Source organism: Heptranchias perlo, chromosome 19 (genome assembly GCF_035084215.1).
Source record: "Heptranchias perlo isolate sHepPer1 chromosome 19, sHepPer1.hap1, whole genome shotgun sequence".
Classification (NCBI taxonomy): domain Eukaryota; kingdom Metazoa; phylum Chordata; class Chondrichthyes; order Hexanchiformes; family Hexanchidae; genus Heptranchias; species Heptranchias perlo.
In genome coordinates this window covers 41,233,355-41,253,175 of record NC_090343.1, presented here as the reverse complement: position 1 = coordinate 41,253,175, position 19,821 = coordinate 41,233,355, and the positions used below count along the sequence as shown (strand labels likewise).

The 19,821-nt window shown below is 41.0% G+C and overlaps 1 protein-coding gene across 1 annotated transcript in view; it reads right to left on the bottom strand.

Annotated features, from left to right (window-relative positions):
* Positions 1 to 939: 939 nt before the first annotated feature.
* Positions 940 to 19,821, bottom strand: part of snx21 (sorting nexin family member 21) — a 39,778-nt gene continuing 20,896 nt past the window's right edge. The window contains exons 3-4 of the mRNA XM_068000644.1: positions 14,529 to 14,680; positions 940 to 4,749 (exon numbers count right to left, since the gene is read on the bottom strand). Coding sequence (XP_067856745.1) covers positions 4,075 to 4,749; positions 14,529 to 14,680 — 827 coding nt within the window. The 3' untranslated portion in view covers positions 940 to 4,074. The remainder of the gene's footprint in view (positions 4,750 to 14,528; positions 14,681 to 19,821) is intronic.

Sequence of the window (19,821 nt, the reverse complement as noted above, 5' to 3'; positions counted from 1 at the left end):
TGGAAGAGAAAAAGAAGTGCAAACAGCTCTTTAAAGGAAACAGTGAGGTACCTGCCTCTGGTATATTTATCGAACTTAATGTAGCTGAAGTTCAAAATGGGGACGTTGCAAGAGGGCATAAGGAAACAAATCAAGTGCAATCCTGCAGTTAACCCTACTGGCAGATCACTGGACCCCTGCATGAAGGGGTTAAATCCCAGTCTTGATGTGTTTTGAAACTCATCCCATTGACCCCCTTTGATGATCACCCAGGCTATTGGAATAATGGTGACTAGAAAGTGAAAATCCAAAATCACTTTTTAATCTATAGCTCATTAGAAACTGCTGTTTGCAACAGATGGCTGGGACTATGTTACAAGGCGGTAAGACAATCAAGAGTTTAGTGGTGGTATAAACTTCAAGATGCTACTATCCAACTTTACTGTTAAGTTTTTACCATTGCAGACAGTACATTCTGTTACTGCCACTTTTCTTGTGGGTTTTTTAAAAAAATTGTGTAAAACCACAAGGTTAGAACGACAAACTAAAGGACTTCATTAGAAAATGTACACCCTGGCTTATGATTGGCTGGTTTGTACAGATCTATCAGTCTCAGTTCAGTTCAGTTCAGTGGCAGCTTGACCTCTGCCAACTCAGCTTCACAGTGGTTCCAGGTAACAATCGGGTCACTTGTACAAGTCAGTGTAGTGTAGTGAAAAACCACTAAGTTTGCCTTTTAAAGTTATTGCACTTCCTTCTTTCAAGATATGTTTAACTGGATCCGGCTACAAATTCCTGGCTAATCTGGGGCTTCATAGTCAGTATCAGAAACTTCATAAAGTGTAATTTTAAAAAATATAGCAATTACAAAAAAAATCAAACTGACAAAATTCTAGGTACGACCTTCTTCCCTCCCTTCACTTCCCTCCCCCCCCACCCCCAAAAAAAATGTATCACAGTGATATATGTCTGTTTCTTTAAATGAAAAGGAGACGAGAGGTTCTCTGAGTCGCACATAAAAGCATGTTAGGATGACAATCCTAGCTTTGCCGTTAATGAAGACTTGGAATGATGCAAGCTTGGAAGGCCTCGAATGTGACCATATTTCATGAACCATTTCAAAGAACAAGGATAAGACAGTGTTTATGACACTGTCTTCATCACACACATCCCTGCCTCCAGAACAAAACTAGTGCGGATGTTAGAAGTACTTTGGGAAATGGGAAAAATCTTCCAAAAAAACACAGGATTTGAATCAATGACAATTCTTTTTGAAGTGTAATGGCCAGCTGCCTTTTAGTTACTGTTTTAATGCAAAATATTTGCATTATTTTCCCATTAACTCAATCTCCCTGTGCAAGAGGCAGACTTTGAAGATTTATGCCACGTGCACTTGTGGCTCAAAACGGAGATCTCTTAATGAATGCCAATCCCCTGTAACACTGCATGATTGCTACTGTAGTTTGACAAACTTAGCTTAGGGTTAAATGATTTGAAAGAATTTCAAGAACATTTTCTAGTGAGGATTTGACATAACAACAGAATGGTTTTTAACTTCTAAACTGTACTTATATTGTTTTGACTATCCTGGCAGTAAATACTATTTATAGAGTTGGCTGAAACTATTTTGATTGGCAGTTTAGCAGCAATATATTAGGCAGTGGCTCACGCTGGCTGTAAATTAGATTTTTCAAATATAATTGTTGGGGCCACCAGTTAAAAACAATTTTAAAGTAATTTGTTTTGAATATATTCAGTTTCACAAAGGAAGTCAATGTCAGAAATGCACAATCTGTTGGCAATGGATTACCAATCTTCCACAGCACGGAGCACAATATCCAAGATTCCCAACACAGCGATCTCCAGATTGCAGCTTTGTCATCATGAAGGTTCAGAGTAGGGGCCAACACTTCTGCACTAGGGAGGGAAGGAAGATCAGAAAGTAGCTTCCCAAATTGCTCCATGCAAATGCATGGCCTGATGCAGTACTGAAACATATAGACCAGGAAGATCCCAGCTCAGTTGGTGGTCTGTACTGACTTAGTTGATTGCAGTGGAGATAATACAATTGACTATAGTCTCACGGGCTGGGGAGCAGTTAAAAATAAATCATCTAGGGCCCCTATTTCTGATCGCTACCCAGTAACTCCTGTTGGAAAGCGCCACGTGGTGAGGACAGAATCAGGCTTTTCTGATGCCGCCCATTGTTAAACAGCCTTCCAACAGTCACTGAACAATAGCCACTTGATGAGAAAGTGGTCTGCATAAGTGGAGTCATACCTCAGCACAAGTCAATACCTTTTGGCGAGGAGGGGAGGATATTGAGGGGGGAGAAACGAGTAGCAGAGAGTGAGTAGGCCTGGAGTTGAGTAGGCCTGGAGTTGCTCTTTCATACACTTCCTACAATGAAGGACTACAAGCAACACTGGCACAGGGTTGGGAGTAGCTTGCTTGCCTGCCCACTCTCTTCATTCCTGCCAATCAGGAAGTGCTGAAGAATGTCCCGTTATAACAGTCTGTATTTGTGCATCCGGCCTGCATTGCAAAAAGCACCTAACAGATGGCATCAGGAAAAAGCATTTTTAACTCTTACCTTCTTTAGCCCTACATGTACATTAAAAAAATGCAACAAACATGGAGTCCACTACAGCTTTATGGTGCATTAGCAATAAAAGGAAGGAGCTAATATACATATATAGTAATACTCAACAAGTAAATAATTATAATTGCTCTGCTATCATTCAATATACTGTCCTCTCAGTGTAAACATTGATATACTGTACTATGGCCTCCAATATAAATACACCTTACGTCACTTGCCCACAAAGAAAACTTCCACTTTCTGATACTCTATTGATAGAAAGTTCAGGCTCAGCAATCGAATGTGCAATGTCTGGAGCAGTGCTTCTGTTGGCCTTTCCATGGTGAAGATCTTGTCTCTTTTCTTTCTGATAGTACTGACCGTAGAGCTACCCACATTTAAACATGCATGAGAGTGTCTTTTTACTGCGCTTAGTGAATCCTAACTCACGTATTTGTCAGGGTCAACCGAAACAAGCTCCAAAAGCATTTGCCTTTCTTCCGCTCCTAATTTCCCCTGAAGGCCAACACCTCATGCTTGGGTATAATTTCACAGGCCAGCAGCTCTCCATTACCTCACTCGAGGGCCATTTTATTCACGTGTGAGCCTACAGTGTTGACAGACGATTCAGTGCTGAGGGTATCATCAGAGCCCAATCCTGTCCTTACCCAATGTCCACAATTATGGCCCCAGCTGAGATCAGCTATTTCCGTGCAGGTGAAAGATCAAACCTGGTGCCATCCTGGTCAGTATAACTCAGTACTAGTACTTGTCTTTATCAAAACTGCCGTACTTCCCTCCTCTGGAAACAATATAGCTGCAAGTGTGCCAGTTTCCTAGCACATTGCAGTCTTCTCTCCCCCTTGCCCAACCAGCCAAATTACACTTTGTACAAAAGCTACCGCAGGGGTAATTTTACTTACTCTGAGGAGCAAAGAATTTTCAGCTACTCTGCAAATTGGAGGCAAAGTTCAGACAGAGGGCACATCAACAGATGGACTTTGACCTCCAAAGTCACTGCAATAGCGATGCAATATATGTTATTGAACAGTTCCCAAGGACAATCTTGCAATAGTTCTATAGCTATTGTACCAAGTATTGCAACTGTAACCTGAATGTTTGGTTTCAACATAGATAGCATGTCTACATCTACATCAGCCTGGGGTGCAATGTAAAATATGTCCTTTGAAGCAGGAGAGATTAAGATTAGTATCACAATACTATAGGGTGAGGCACCAGTAAATCTTTCACATACCATGTACTGCCTAGTGATTTGTAATACACACATTGTGTCATGGCTCTAGTAAATCTTTGCTCTTCTGATAAGGGGAAAGGCACAACTATTTGCAGTGATATTGTTCAGAGGTGCTGCATGCAATAAACAGGAAAGTGATGCTTGTTTTACTAAACTTTGGTCCATTTTAAGGTTCGTACAGATATAAAACTATAAATTTTAATGAAACTACTGAAATTTGTCCAGAGAAGCCCTCTTATGGTATCAAGCTGTGTCTAATTCACTCTAAAAAAAAATCTTTAATAAGATGTTCTTTAAGACTAGGTTGATTTAAAACATCTATTCCTGTTTCTTGGACTTGCTGGAGTTTGGCTTCGGACTGACGTTTGTCTTTGCCTATTTTCCAGGAGAGCCTGATGTTGGACTGAAGCAAAGGCACTAGAAATGGGTGATTTCCCTGGTTGTCTATCATCTGTAAGGCCCGCTCGCAATAGACTTGGGCCTCTTCCAAGTGATCCAGTTCTTGGTAACACAGAGAAGTAGAAGCTAGAGTGAAAAGTAAATGCTCCGTGTCCCGGGAGCACAGCTTCTGCTGCAAGTGGAGAGCGTTGATCAGTGCCTCCCTGGCATCCTCGCACATACCGCCCCGCAATAATCCCTGACCCGCTTTTAAATCTCGGAGATAAAAGAACTCCAGAAATACTTTGGACCTGCGAATGTCCGCGATCGAGTGGATGTGCTGGAGATACTGTTCAAAAGCCCGGCTGCGTTTGGCTATGGTTTCGTGTGTGAAGTTTTTTCGGATTTTCTTCTTTGGAAACACCACATTGCCCATGTCCTCTCTGAAATGTTTGTGGAGTGTTTCGTTCAGTTTTGCAAAATCGGTGTAACGCCGTATAATCAGTGCCTTGTCATCATCGAAGCTGCCCGACTTTATTACATGTATTGTATAGGCCTGTGGGAAAGGTAGCAAATCTGTTAACTGTATTCTTAAAAGACATTTACTGCAATCTTTAACACTGTGCAGACAGTATGTTTGTGATGACCCCTGTCCTCAGCACACAGGGACTATGACCACTTCTCATTGCTACGAGTGTCAGCCGTGGCTCAGTCCGTAGCACTCTCACTTCTGAGTCAGAAGGTTGTGGATTCAAGTGACACTCCAGAGATTTGAGCACAAAATCTAGGCTGACACTCCAGTGCAGTCCTGAGGGAGTGCTGCACTGAGGGAGATGCCGTCCTTCGGATGAGACGTTAAACCGAGGCCCTGTCTGCCCCCTCAGTTGGACATGAAAGATTCCGTGGCTCTATTTCAAAGAGAAGGGGAGTTCTCCTGGCATCTTGGCCAATATTTATCCCTCAATCAACACCTAAAAAAGATTATCTGATCATTATCACATTGCTGTTTGTGGGACCTTGCTGTGTGCAAATTGGCTGCTGTGTTTCCTACATTACAACATGATTACACTTCAAAAGTGCTTAACTGGCTGTAAAGTGCTTTGAGACGTCCTGAGGTTGTGGAATGCACTATATAAATGCAAGTCTTTCTTTTCCTTAAGGAGGCTGGGCTCCAATTAGTTCCCTCAGGTATTTGACACCATGAAGTTGATACTAGTGTTGTCACCAGGCACTCACGGCACACTGGGCTATGGTGAAAAATAGGACATGGCCTGATACTCTTTACCTCCATTGGTTCCGGGGTACTGTCATTGTTTCGCCCCAGAGAAGAGCAGTTTATGCTGTTTTCCAGCCATTAAGGGAAACAACTCCAAAATTTCCACTTTCAGAACTAAAGGAAAAAATTATGATTGTTAAATGGGAGTTGATAGACACTGGGGAGGGGGGAGTAGACTGGAAACAGGCTATTGTGGTGCCCATATTCAAAAAGGGGCACAAAAGAGGTAGAGGCAATCACAGACCCTTTAGTTTTACTTCCATTCTATGTAAAATAGTGGAATTGATCAGGAATAAACAGCAGTGAACAGCAGTCAGCAAGGCCTGACCAACCTCTGATCTCATGTTATTAGTTCAGCTCAAAACGAAAACTTAGGGATGGATAAGAAATTAGCTGAAGAATGGGAAACAATAGCTATTGGTTAGAAGACTAATAGGTTTGGGTGGGGGGAGGGGCAATGCTGAGTGGGATGTCCCAGGGATTAGTGTTGGGAGCACTACTGTTTTCAATTTACATCAATGCCTTAGATTCAGAAACTCAAATGGAAATTGGTCCAATTTAGAGACGATACCAAACTAGGAGGGAAAAAGAAATGGAAGGAGATAGCTCAAAAATTACAGAACAAGTTGGACAAAATATGGGCAGAACAGTGGCAAATGGCATTTAATGCAACAAATGTAAAGTATTGCACATAGGAAGGAAAATGGGGTGACACATGCACTCCGGGAATGTTGAAAAAGCTGAGGATGAGGTTGAAAGAGATCTAGGAATCTTAATAGACTCAACGCTCAACATGTCCAACCAATGCAGAGCAGCAATCAACAAAAACAATAGAATATTGAACTACATAGTCAAAACAGCAGGAAATAACTCAGAGGAAACTGTGATCAAACTGTGCCGTGCTTTGGTCAGACTGCACCTTGAGTACTATGTCCAGGTCTGGTTATCGAAAAAGGAGGGGAGACATTCAAGCCCTGAAGACAGAGCAAAGAGCCACGGGAAGAGCTCATTAACATAACTACCTCCTTCCCCCAATCCCACTTTGCCCCAATGGCTCCAGTCTGTTTTTCTCTCTGTGAATTTAATCCCATTGTAAGCTAAATTTTAAACCTAATCGTGACATGTTATTAAAAGTCATAATAAAATCCTTCTTGTGGCAAAATGGTGAGAAATCCCAAAACACAACAGGGGCAAATAGCGAAGTCCTGAATTTCAAAGTCCCGATACTGCTGGCAAAGTACACACTGTGTAGAAAGTATCAATAGTAGGAATGAATGTCTTTTTTGAGTGGTACTCCGACTGGATTAGAGAAGTACAGTTTGTACGGTGGCACATGCTATTTATGTGACTGCTCCACTCGCCTGAGAAAAATAACCACAAACCCTGCCATCACCAGCACAGCTTGTTCTCCTGTCAAATACAGCTCTTCTTCATAACACAGGGGCATACTGTGCCAAATATTGATGACATGTGACCATGTATTGTCCCTTTGTTCAGGTCTCTTACGGCCTCACAGGAAGATCGCAGTCAAGATTGCAGGAAGCAGACTTGCTCCCAGGCCGCTACTGACCCCACTGGATGTCACAAGTGAGTGTGCAAGGTTGAATCACCTTCCCATTGTTTCTCTTTAACTCCATGAAGTCCTATCTGGTTTCCACTCAGCATCTCCTCCGACAACACAGCTAAGATCAGGAACTGACCATGGAGGAAGCAGAGGGCCAAGGTGTAGGTCCTACCACTCCAGTAGTATGTTGGAGCTCTTGATGAACCATGCCATTGCACCACCCCTAGTGAATGGTTGCCTTTTGTCCATTCATTATTGTGCATCAAATCTTTATTTTAGTCTTCCTGCCACTTGGCACTGTGAAAGTGCTCCAGTTTTCAGTCAGGTCACCAGGTAAAACTCAATGGTTGAAAAGCCCATCTCAGAGGGGAAGCAGATAGTTTAATCATTTCGCTCTCATTAGTGTGCCTCCCACCCCTTGATCTATACAGGGCAGTGATTCAATGCTAAGGGGAACTCAACTGCCAGCTCCCCTGTATCCCCTGCAGGAAATTCAGAGGGAAGAAAAAGATTTTAGCAACAAAAGGCAGGGAAAAAAAGTACCTGGCATTGGTGTCAAGGGTTTGGAACTGATTCCATGCAGACTGTGCTGTTCATGAACTGAGCTCCTACATATCAACCAACAAGAGTTGGCCAGTGCAGCTCAGCTTATGAGCCTCTCAAAAGCAACAGAGCTGCTAGGCACATTAGGGTAACCTCAGTCTGTGCAGTGCACCGTTATCTACTTAAGTCCAGAATTCTTATCCCAAGAATGTTGTCTATCCAAACCCTTCAGCAGCAGTAGTAATGTCGAGATAGTCAGACCCAAGATTCACTCTCAGACCCTTCTGATTAGTTCAACTTGTGCTGTCAGGGGAAGCACTTCTCTGAAGGGAGAAAAGACTAAATATTGGCAGATGGGTCACCCCAGGCATGCTCCCAGCTCCCAAGCACCTCTCGGAGCCTGCTTGCAGTCATTGTAACAAACGGACAGGGGTGGGTTGTCTGTATGTGCCTTTGTCCAAGAAACTGAATGTGCCCTAAAATTGACTAGCATTTCTAAAAAGAATGAAATTCCTATTTCAATGAAAAAAAATGAAAGAATGTCCTTTACTTCAAGAAGGCGGCTCATCACCATCTTCTCAAGGGCAATTAGGGATGGGCAATAAATGCTGGCCTTGCCAGCGACGCCCACGTCCCATGAACAAATAAAAAGAAAACTCTCTATAACCCTATATAGCCCTACAACCCTCCAAGAACTCTACGTTCCTCCAATTCTGGCCTCTTGTGCATCTCTGACTTCCTTCACCCCACCATTGGTGGTTGTGCTTTCGGTTGTCTAGGCCCTAAGCTCTGGAATTCCTTCCCTAAACTTCTCCACCTCTCTCTCCTCCTTTAAGACGATTATTGAAACCAACGTCTTTAACCAAGATTTTGGTCATCCGTTCTAAGGTCTCCTTCTTTGGCTTGGTGTCAAATTTTGTCTGATTATGCTCCTATGAAGGGCCATGGGATGTTTTACAATGTTACACAGAATTTACAACACAGGAACAGGCCATTCAGCCCAACCGGTCAATGCAGGTGTTTATGTTCCACACAAGCCGCCTCCCACCCTACTTCATCTAACCTTATCTGCATATCCTTCTATTCCTTTCTCCCTTATGTGTTAATCCAGCTTCCCCTTAAAAGGCATCTATACTATTCGCCTCAACCATTCCATGTGATAGCAAGTTTCAAATTCTAACCACTCTCTGGGCGAAGAAGTTAAAAGTCATTAAAACACAAGAACTACGAATCGCCTAACACAATAGCGCAGAGCGAGCAGAGTCACGGTCTGGTCCTTACTTAAAGGTGTTATATAAATGCAAGTTGTTGTTATAATTAACAGCCCAAGAATGAAATTCCAGCCTTTGAAACATGAGAGAATGTAATGCGACTCGGTAATTATAGAGGAAAACAGGCATTCAAGCAAAAGATCATCCAATACAGGTTTTTAAACAAAAATTTCACAATAACTGGCAAACTTTTTTTGGGAGGGTGGAAGGATGCATGACCCTTGACCCGAAGAAAAGTTAATGTCTACATAGCCATGAGTGACAGAGGACCGTTCTATCGGCCCAGTTTAGGAAATACCTTGTTCTCCTAATCCTAAAGTCTGTTACAACTGGCAGACACCCTATTTTAGGCCGCTCCTGACTCAGCACTGCCGAGTGACAATGGATCAATTAAAGTAACACTGCATAGTCACTTCCTGGTTCTTCTTTCTGTCTCAATCAACAAATCTAGCACTGTCAGAAACTGCAGGAAGCTTGTTTGTGCTTTTAAAGAGGAGGCTGAGTTGAAGCAGCATTATTCCTGACCCAACTAACAATTAATACTGTTGCCTAAATTTCTAAATGTGGAGATGCCGGTGATGGACTGGGGTTGACAATTGTAAACAATTTTACAACACCAAGTTATAGTCCAGCAATTTTATTTTAAATTCACAAGCTTTCGGAGATTTTCTCCTTCCTCAGGCAAATGTTTCAAGGAGCTCTTGAAACATTTGCCTGAGGAAGGAGAAAATCTCCGAAAGCTTGTGAATTTAAAATAAAATTGCTGGACTATAACTTGGTGTTGTAAAATTGTTTATAAATTTCTAAAGAACATGACCTATACTTTGGCACAGGAAACTGCTTAGTGAACTAGCGACAGGAGCTCCATATATAATTACAGATCACAAGTAAGTGTAGGAGTCTGTGATTGAACAGATTCTTTATGACAAGGCAACTGCACGGTTACTGGGTGACTCATGGGGAAAACATGTTGTTCCTTGTTTCAATATATATTTATACAAGGTTTTTCTAAAACTCCAATTGCCTATAAGAAGGTGGAATGTAATCTGAATGATAACATGACTCCAATAAAATTTGCTTGGAAACATCCTTAAATCTATAATCTGCTGCAAAAATACTTCCTCTTCTGGACACTGGCCAATCAAAGGGTATAAAATATGATGGTCTTTCAGCTTTTGCCATTCAGGAACAAGTACATGAATGAAATTTAAAGAGCAAGTCTTCTCTTGCTCTTTTAAAAGAAGTTATCAAAAAAAGGGTAAAATTTTCACTAAAATGTGTCTGGCAAATCTCCTTCAGTTTGCTTAAGAAAACCAGATGATGAACGAGAATTAAATTCAAATACACCATCATGTCACTTCCCCAAACTGATAAACAACACTTCACCTTTCTTTTTCCCCAAAGAAAACATTTGAGAACTCACTCGCACAGACGATTCCTCTTAAAACAGCAAACAAAGGAGATTGGTGCAGATACTAATTCTGAATGTGAGTGTGAGGATTACCAGACACTAATACTGAATGTGAGTGTGTGGATTACCAGACACTAATACTGAATGTGAGTGTGTGGATTACTAGACACTAATACTGAATGTGAGTGTGTGGATTACTAGACACTAATACTGAATGTGAGTGTGTGGATTACTAGACACTAATACTGAATGTGAGTGTGTGGATTACTAGACACTAATACTGAATGTGAGTGTGTGGATTACTAGACACTAATACTGAATGTGAGTGTGTGGATTACTAGACACTAATACTGAATGTGAGTGTGAGGATTACTAGACACTAATATTGAATGTGAGTGTGTGGATTACCAGACACTAATACTGAATGTGAGTGTGTGGATTACTAGACACTAATACTGAATGTGAGTGTGTGGATTACTAGACACTAATACTGAATGTGAGTGTGTGGATTACTAGACACTAATACTGAATGTGAGTGTGAGGATTACTAGACACTAATACTGAATGTGAGTGTGTGGATTACTAGACACTAATACTGAATGTGAGTGTGTGGATTACTAGACATTAATACTGAATGTGAGTGTGAGGATTACTAGACACTAATATTGAATGTGATGTGAGGATTACTAGACACTAATACTGAATGTGAGTGTGTGGATTACCAGACACTAATATTGAATGTGAGTGTGTGGATTACTAGACACTAATACTGAATGTGAGTGTGTGGATTACTAGACACTAATACTGAATCTGAGTGTGAGGATTACTAGACACTAATACTGAATGTGAGTGTGTGGATTACTAGACACTAATACTGAATGTGAGTGTGTGGATTACTAGACACTAATACTGAATCTGAGTGTGAGGATTACTAGACACTAATATTGAATGTGATGTGAGGATTAATAGATACTAATACTGAATGTGAGTGTGAGGATTACTAGACACTAATATTGAATGTGAGTGTGAGGATTACTAGACACTAATACTGAATGTGAGTGTGAGGATTACTCGACACTAATATTGAATGTGATGTGAGGATTAATCGACACTAATGCTGAATGTGAGTGTGAGGATTACTAGACACTAATATTGAATGTGATGTGAGGATTAATCGACACTAATGCTGAATGTGAGTGTGAGGATTACTAGACACTAATATTGAATGTGATGTGAGGATTACTAGACACTAATACTGAATGTGAGTGTGAGGATTACTAGACACTAATACTGAATGTGAGTGTGAGGATTACTAGACACTAATACTGAATGTGAGTGTGTGGATTACTAGACACTAACACTGAATGTGAGTGTGTGGATTACTAGACACTAATACTGAATGTGAGTGAGGATTACCAGACATTACTACTGAATGTGAGTGAAGATTACCAGACACTAATACTGAATGTGAGTGTGAGGATTACTAGACACTAATATTGAATGTGATGTGAGGATTAATAGATACTAATACTGAATGTGAGTGTGAGGATTACTAGACACTAATATTGAATGTGAGTGTGAGGATTACTAGACACTAATACTGAATGTGAGTGTGAGGATTACTAGACACTAATACTGAATGTGAGTGTGTGGATTACTAGACACTAATATTGAATGTGAGTGTGAGGATTACTAGACACTAATACTGAATGTGAGTGTGAGGATTACTAGACACTAATATTGAATGTGATGTGAGGATTAATCGACACTAATGCTGAATGTGAGTGTGAGGATTACTAGACACTAACACTGAATGTGAGTGTGTGGATTACTAGACACTAATACTGAATGTGAGTGAGGATTACCAGACATTACTACTGAATGTGAGTGAAGATTACCAGACACTAATACTGAATGTGAGTGTGAGGATTAATAGACACTAATACTGAATGTGAGTGTGAGGATTAATAGACACTAATACTGAATGTGACTGTGAGGATTACTAGACACTAATATTGAATGTGAGTCTGTGGATGACTAGACACTAATATTGAATGTGATGTGAGGATTAATAGACACTAATACTGAATGTCAGCGTGAGGATGACTAGACACTAATATTGAATGTGATGTGAGGATTAATAGACACTAATACTGAATGTCAGCGTGAGGATTACTAGACACTAATATTGAATGTGCTGTGAGGATTAATAGACACTAATACTGAATGTGATATGAGGATCAATAGACACTAATACTGAACATGAGTGAGGATTACCAGACACTAATACTGAATGACAGTGAATGGAATACCAGACACTAATATTGAATGTGAGTGTGTGGATTACTAGACACTAACATTGAATGTGAGTGTGTGGATTAATATACACTAATACTGAATGTGAGTGTGAGGATTAATAGACATTAATACTGAATGACAGTGAATGGAATACCAGACACTAATACTGAATGTGAGTGTGAGGATTACTAGACATTAATACTGAATTGTGAGTGTGTGGATTACTAGACACTAATATTGAATGCGAGTGTGTGGATTACTAGACACTAATATTGAATGTGAGTGTGTGGATTACTAGACACTAATATTGAAAGTGAGTGTGAGGATTACTAGACACTAATATTGAATGTGAGTGTAAGGATTACTAGACACTAATACTGAATGTGAGTGTGAGGATTAATAGACACTAATATTGAATGTGAGTGTGAGGATTACTAGACACTAATACTGAATGTGAGTGTGAGGATTAATAGACACTAATACTGAATGTGAGTGTGAGGATGACTAGACACTAATATTGAATGTGAGTGTGAGGATTAATAGACACTAATACTGAATGTGAGTGTGAGGATGACTAGACACTAATATTGAATGTGAGTGTGAGGATTAATAGACACTAATACTGAATGTGAGTGTGAGGATTACTAGACACTAATACTGAATGTGAGTGTGAGGATTAATAGACACTAATATTGAATGTGAGTGTGAGGATTACTAGACACTAATACTGAATGTGAGTGTGAGGATTAATAGACACTAATACTGAATGTGAGTGTGAGGATGACTAGACACTAATATTGAATGTGAGTGTGAGGATTAATAGACACTAATACTGAATGTGAGTGTGAGGATTACTAGACACTAATACTGAATGTGAGTGTGAGGATTAATAGACACTAATACTGAATGTGAGTGTGAGGATTACTAGACACTAATACTGAATGTGAGTGTGAGGATTAATAGATACTAATACTGAATGTGAGTGTGAGGATTACTAGACACTAATACTGAATGTGAGTGTGAGGATTACTAGACACTAATACTGAATGTGAGTGTGAGGATTACTAGACACTAATACTGAATGTGAGTGTGAGGATTACTAGACACTAATACTGAATGTGAGTGTGAGGATTACTGGACACTAATATTGAATGTGCTGTGAGGATTAATAGACACTAATACTGAATGTGAGTGAGGATTACCAGACATTAATACTGAATTGTGAGTGTGTGGATTACTAGACACTAATACTGAATGTGAGTGTGAGGATTAATAGATACTAATACTGAATGTGAGTGTGAGGATTACTAGACACTAATACTGAATGTGAGTGTGAGGATTACTAGACACTAATACTGAATGTGAGTGTGAGGATTACTAGACACTAATACTGAATGTGACTGTGTGGATTACTAGACACTAATACTGAATGTGAGCGTGTGGATTACCAGTATAATGAGCAGCAGCAGTAAAGTGAAGATGATCCACCACATGTAAACAGCTTTCACTCCTGAATGCCCAGACACTTAATTCATTTAGATTCAGACTGATCCCCAAATGAGTTCTCAAATACCTGTTGCAGATTTCCTATCCAATCACGTCAAGCAATCAGGTTGTGATCGATTTGTGTTGGACAGATCTATAAAACAATCCCCAAATGCCCAATCCCAGCTCCAAGAGGCCTGGGCTGAGGTTGTGATGGATGTGATTGGCACCTTATACAGTTTTAAAAAAAGCTTCTAACTCAAGAGACTGTGCATTCTCTCAACCTCAGTGACATTGGCTGATTCTGGATTGAACATCAGAGGATTTGTGGCGCTGTCAGATTTAAGGTTTTTTTTTGGAAGGGTTAAAGAGGAAATAGAGTTCAATTTATTAGACACACAAACAAGGAGACTGTTCCCATCAAAGAAAACAATAATAAGGCATATCTGTTCAACAAAGACAAACCTCCATGGCTACGAACACTCACCACATATTTGGAGGACGAGTCCTGCACCACATTGGCACTAGTGACCTCAAAAATCAGCTTCTCTACAATGAGCTTCCCTCTGGCTTTCTTCCAAGTTTCCTGGAGCTGTTTAGTGAGCATGTTGCAGTGTTTCAACTCACCCAAGGGACTCTCTGTAAAACACAAGAGGTGAATGGTATTGTCGCATTCTCTGCAAAGTCATTACAATAGATGGAAATGGAACGGTGCAATTAGTTATAGCTCTGGGCGCAGGTATTCAACATGGCTGTGCCCTGTATCTATCTGCATTGCGGCCTCAGTACAGGAAATCCTTTCCCCAGAAACAACACGTGGGTGGGTGGGTGGTAAATGCCTCTTAGTGGTCAACTAAAGAGTTCCATTGACCCGCGGGCTGCCTATTCTGCTTTGTTGAACCTCCGAGGTACAAGTCCTGGGGAGAGAATGAAGCAGCGAGTCAGGAAGTGAGGAGCAGATGGTAAAGAATTCTGTATTCTTGAGAACAAATATAACAAAATGTAACCTGGAGTAACCTGAAAACAAACATTTTGTTTCATTAATTAACGTTCACATTCTACATGTACTAGAAAAAGGGATTGCTTATTTTGAGCCCACTGAAGAATTTTTTAAAATTAAATGGCTGGAATATTCAAAAATTAATACTCAGTGCTCCCAGATCATAATCAGAAGGTTCCTCTGTTGTGCGCTATAAAAATATGTTTAATAGTCAAGTACGAAAACAATAAATTGCAATTGGTTTTTCAACATTTAGCAGAATATCTCATCTGTTAAATGTGTCCCAAACAATTCCTACTACCCAGGCCTTTGCTCCACTTTGGCCGATCTCGCAAGATGAGAGTGCTAAGTTTATGCAGAGTTTCTATTGACACCAATGTGTCAGCCAATGTGTCAGAGGCAGGGTGGGACTTATGACAGGACTTACAGCAAACAGTCTATAGCAAAGTCTATTTACTCAGCAAACAAGAGTCGGTTTAAACCACGCAATACCGCAATCAGTCTACAGAGTCTATGTAAAAAGAGTCTCTACGAACTACAACAAACAGAACACATTACTGAAACTGCAGCAACATCTCCTGATAAAAACAGGCTGATTTCTCCAGAAAAATGCAGGATTGTTACATAATACGAATTATGTGCTTAAAATCAATCCCAGTCACTTACAGCAGTGCGGTCTCTGGGTGGGATTAATGTGGAAATTACCCAATCGTCTCCATTCTGGCAGGGAATAGTGGTGTCACTATATGCAGCCAAGTTTATACTGTGAAAGGAAGGCAGAACTTACCATATTCCCTGTTCCTTCACAAAACGGGAAACAACAGGTCTTTTGTTTTTCCAGTACCCTCGCTCCCCCGCTCCCCTTCTTAAAGGGATGATCCGCAGGTGCTGGCAGCTCTCTGGTATCTTGACCAAATGGCCACTCTTCACATGTGAACCTAAACAGCAAATGTCTTTTGGCATCGCAGCCAAGCCTAATCTTGTCCTGAAATAAAAACAGAAAATGCTGGAAACTCTCAGCAGGTCAGGCAGCATCTGTGGAGAGAGAAACAGAGTTAACGTTTCAGGTCGATGACCTTTCATCAGAACTGGAAGTTTTGAAGTAAATTCAGAGCCAGAGAAAAAGGGCGGGGAGGGGGAGGGGAGGAAAGAACAAAAGGGAAGGTCTGTGATAGGGAGGAGGGCAGGTGTGATTAAATGACCGAACGGATGATGGTGCAAGGCAAGGAGGGTGGGAATGGGACAATAAAGAAACAAAAGATGGGTCCAGAGGAGCTGTAAATGGCAATAGCAGAACCATTACCAGCACCTGCTGTCCAGGAAAATGGGTGTGGTGTTTATGATCTGAAGTTACAGAAATCAATGTTGAGTCTGGAAGGTTGTAAAATGCCTCATCGAAAGATGAGGTGCTGTTTCTCGAGCTTGCATTGAGTTTCACTGAAACAGTGTAGGAGGCCGAAGGCAGAGAGGTCAGAGTGGGGTTTGATGGAGAATTAAAATGGCAAGCGACCGGAAGCTCAGGGTCATGATTGCGGTCTTCACCATAAACACATGAGCAACTCCAGCAGAGGTAGTTGGATAGTGATCAGCAGCTGAACCTTGGGTAATATTTCTGTCCCTAGACCAGGAGTGCTAAGGTCAATTGTCAATCCCCTCCTGCCATCCTGACTGAGGTCAGCTAACACAGCACAGATCAGAGGTTGAATCTGGGGCTTTCTGGACTTCTTGCTCAGCAACACACAGTGCAGTTAAGTGTAGGAATTACCATTGGTGATGTTAGCAGATGAACAGTTAACACATTCATGTAACATTCCTCTTTCCGCCTCTTTAATGGAGTTGTTACCTCATTTAAAATGGGCGGTTAACGCTATATTAAAACATGGACAGAAGGAGGTCATCTGAATGTGCTAAGCATTTGCTGCCTAATATCACCTAAGTGAAGCTCACTGAGCCTTTTGGGGAGAGAAGGAGCCATGGTAAGACAGACAGCTGGCAAAGGACTGAGCACAATGCATCCCTTTTGTTATTTAATGACTCCTGCCCTTCACACTATCACAAATCTTCCCCTTCATTCTTTTCTCCATCTGCCTGCCCTCCCACCACCACCTCACCCCGTGGCCCCCTTTTCCTGGCTCTGTTTTTGCTCAAAAACTGTTAATCGCTAACATTTTCCAGTTCTGATGAAAGGTCGTCGTCAATCTGAAACGTTAACTGTGTTTCTCTCTCCACAGATGCTGTCTGACCTGCTGAGTGTTTTCCAGCATTTTCTGTTTTCATTTCAGATTTCATGCATCCGCAGCATTTTACTTTTGCTTCAAAAGTTGTTCATTGGCTGTGAAGCACTTTGGGACGTCCTGAGGTCATAAAAGTTTATATAAATACAAGTCTTTCTTTCTTTTAATGAATACTTTATTTTCACCATATAATGACAAAATGCGAACTAAAAATGATTGATCAAAGGTTTCAGGTCACTTGGCTAAATATATCAATTGGACTGACAGGTTCACATTCTAAATATAATATACTGTTTTATATATAAATGTACAACAGCTAGAATTGGTTGATCTAAAGTCTTGGGGCAGAGGGGACTGGGAAGGATGTTGACATGCAATCATACAGTAAGACTTGCTCACTGATAGGTCTGCCACCGCTGCCAACTGAGTGCATTTCCTCAGGTTCTGACACCGTCATGGCAAGTCACTGGCAGGCTTCCAGTCAATGAATAAATTTCTCCTCATATGCAGAACAAATGTTTTCCCTTTTAATAAACTACTGCTGGACCTCCCATGGCATTGCTCACAGGCAGTCTGCAATCTGGAGCACAGTTGTGATGTTTGGCTGCTAAACTGTCCTGCCACCTTCAAGGCTACTGCCCGAATATTCTCTGTGGGAATCCTAGGTGCTTAGAAATTCCTGAGGTCAATTAAATTAAATTTCAAGCTCCAGATCAGAAGGGCAGAAATGCCTGGCTCACTTTTTTTAAGATTATAAATAAATTCTTACTCATAGACTTAACTCTTACAGTCTTCCAAATCCTTGAAAATAGTTTTCTCTGCAAGACCTACTCCCTGCTCGGCATCCTGGTTCTCCATTTATCTCACTTTCCAATCCTTGCCCACCAGCCCTTGACCTTCTCCATGGGCGTTAATTCTTTCCACCAGCTGCTTACTCCCCGATGACACCCCCAACTGCCTGAATCCTTCCCCCTGTCCCAGTTGCTCACTCAGTCTGTTAGATGGCACCAACAAGCATCGTAGATCAGTGCTCTCAATTCCAACACTAGCCACCCACTCCCACCTAGGCCCAGGCCTCACCTACTACTAACTGCCTTCGACCACAGGTGACCCTCCACTTCTCAGCCTAGCCTCTAAATTCACCTGGGGAACGGTATGGTGGATTTTTCTATGGATGTCTTGATCCCTGTCAATGTTTTAGTTAGCTCTTTTGTTCCCTTTAACAGAGATGTTCATACAGCCAAACAGGTTAAAAGCTAAGTGAGATCTGCACCAGAGACACACAAACAAAATTCTGTAGAGGAAAACAAGTCAATCTCACAGACGCTCAGCTTTTAAAAAAAAATTCCTTCCGCTTACTGAATCTGACAAATGCGACTTTTGTTTATGATTTTATTTAAATAAAGTATTCAGTCCAATAAACACCTTAAAAAATTGCATTTATATTGTGCCCCATCATGTCTCAAGGCACTTTTCAATCAATGGATTACTTTTAAAGTGTAGTCACTGTTGTTATATAGGCAAATGCAACAACCAATTTGTACACAGCAAGTCCCACAACAGGAAACTACAGGCCAGTTAGCCTGACATTAGTCGTCCGGAAAATGCTGGAATCCATTATTAAAGAAGTGGTAACAGGGCACTTAGAAAATCATAATATGATTAGGCAGAGTCAACATGGTTTTATGAAAGGGAAATGATGTTTGACAAATTGATTAGAGTTTTTTGAGGATGTAACTAGCAGGGTAGATAAAGGGGAACCAGTGGATGTAGTATATTTGGATTTTCAAAAGGCATTTGATAAGGTGCCACACAAAAGATTGTTACACAAGATAAGGGCTCATCGGGTTGGGGGTAACATATTAGCATGGATAGAGGATTGGTTAACGGACAGAAAACAGAGATTAGGGATAAACAGGTCATTTTCAGGATGGCAGGCTGTAACTAGTGGGGTGCCACAAGGATCAGTGCTTGGGCCTCAGCTATTTACAATCTATATTAATGACTTGGATGAAGGGACCGTGTGTAACGTATCCAAGTTTGCTGATGATACAAAGGTGGGTGGGAAAGTAAGCTGTGAGGAGGATACAAAGAGTCTGCAAAGGGATATAGAAAGGTTAAGTGAGTGGGCAAGAAGGTGGCAGATGGAGTATAATGTGGAGAAATGTGAGGTTATTCGCTTTGGTAGGAAGAATAGAAAAACAGAATACCTTTTTAAATGGTCAGAAACTATTAAATGTTGGTGTTGAGGGATTTGGGTGTCCTCGTACAAGAAACACAAAAAGGTTAGCATGCAGGTATAGCAGGCAATTAGGAAGGCAAATAGCATGTTGGCCTTTATTGCAAGGAGGTTGGAGTACAAGAGTAAGGAAGTCTTACTACAATTTCTTATGTTCTTATGACCATCAGTTTAGGGTCTCATCTGAAACAAGGTGCCTCCGACACAGCATCACTCCCTCAGTACTGCATGGTCAGTCAGAATGTGTGCTTAAAGCTTGAACCCAAAATCTACTGACTCAGAGGCAAGAGGGCTACCAACTGAGTCA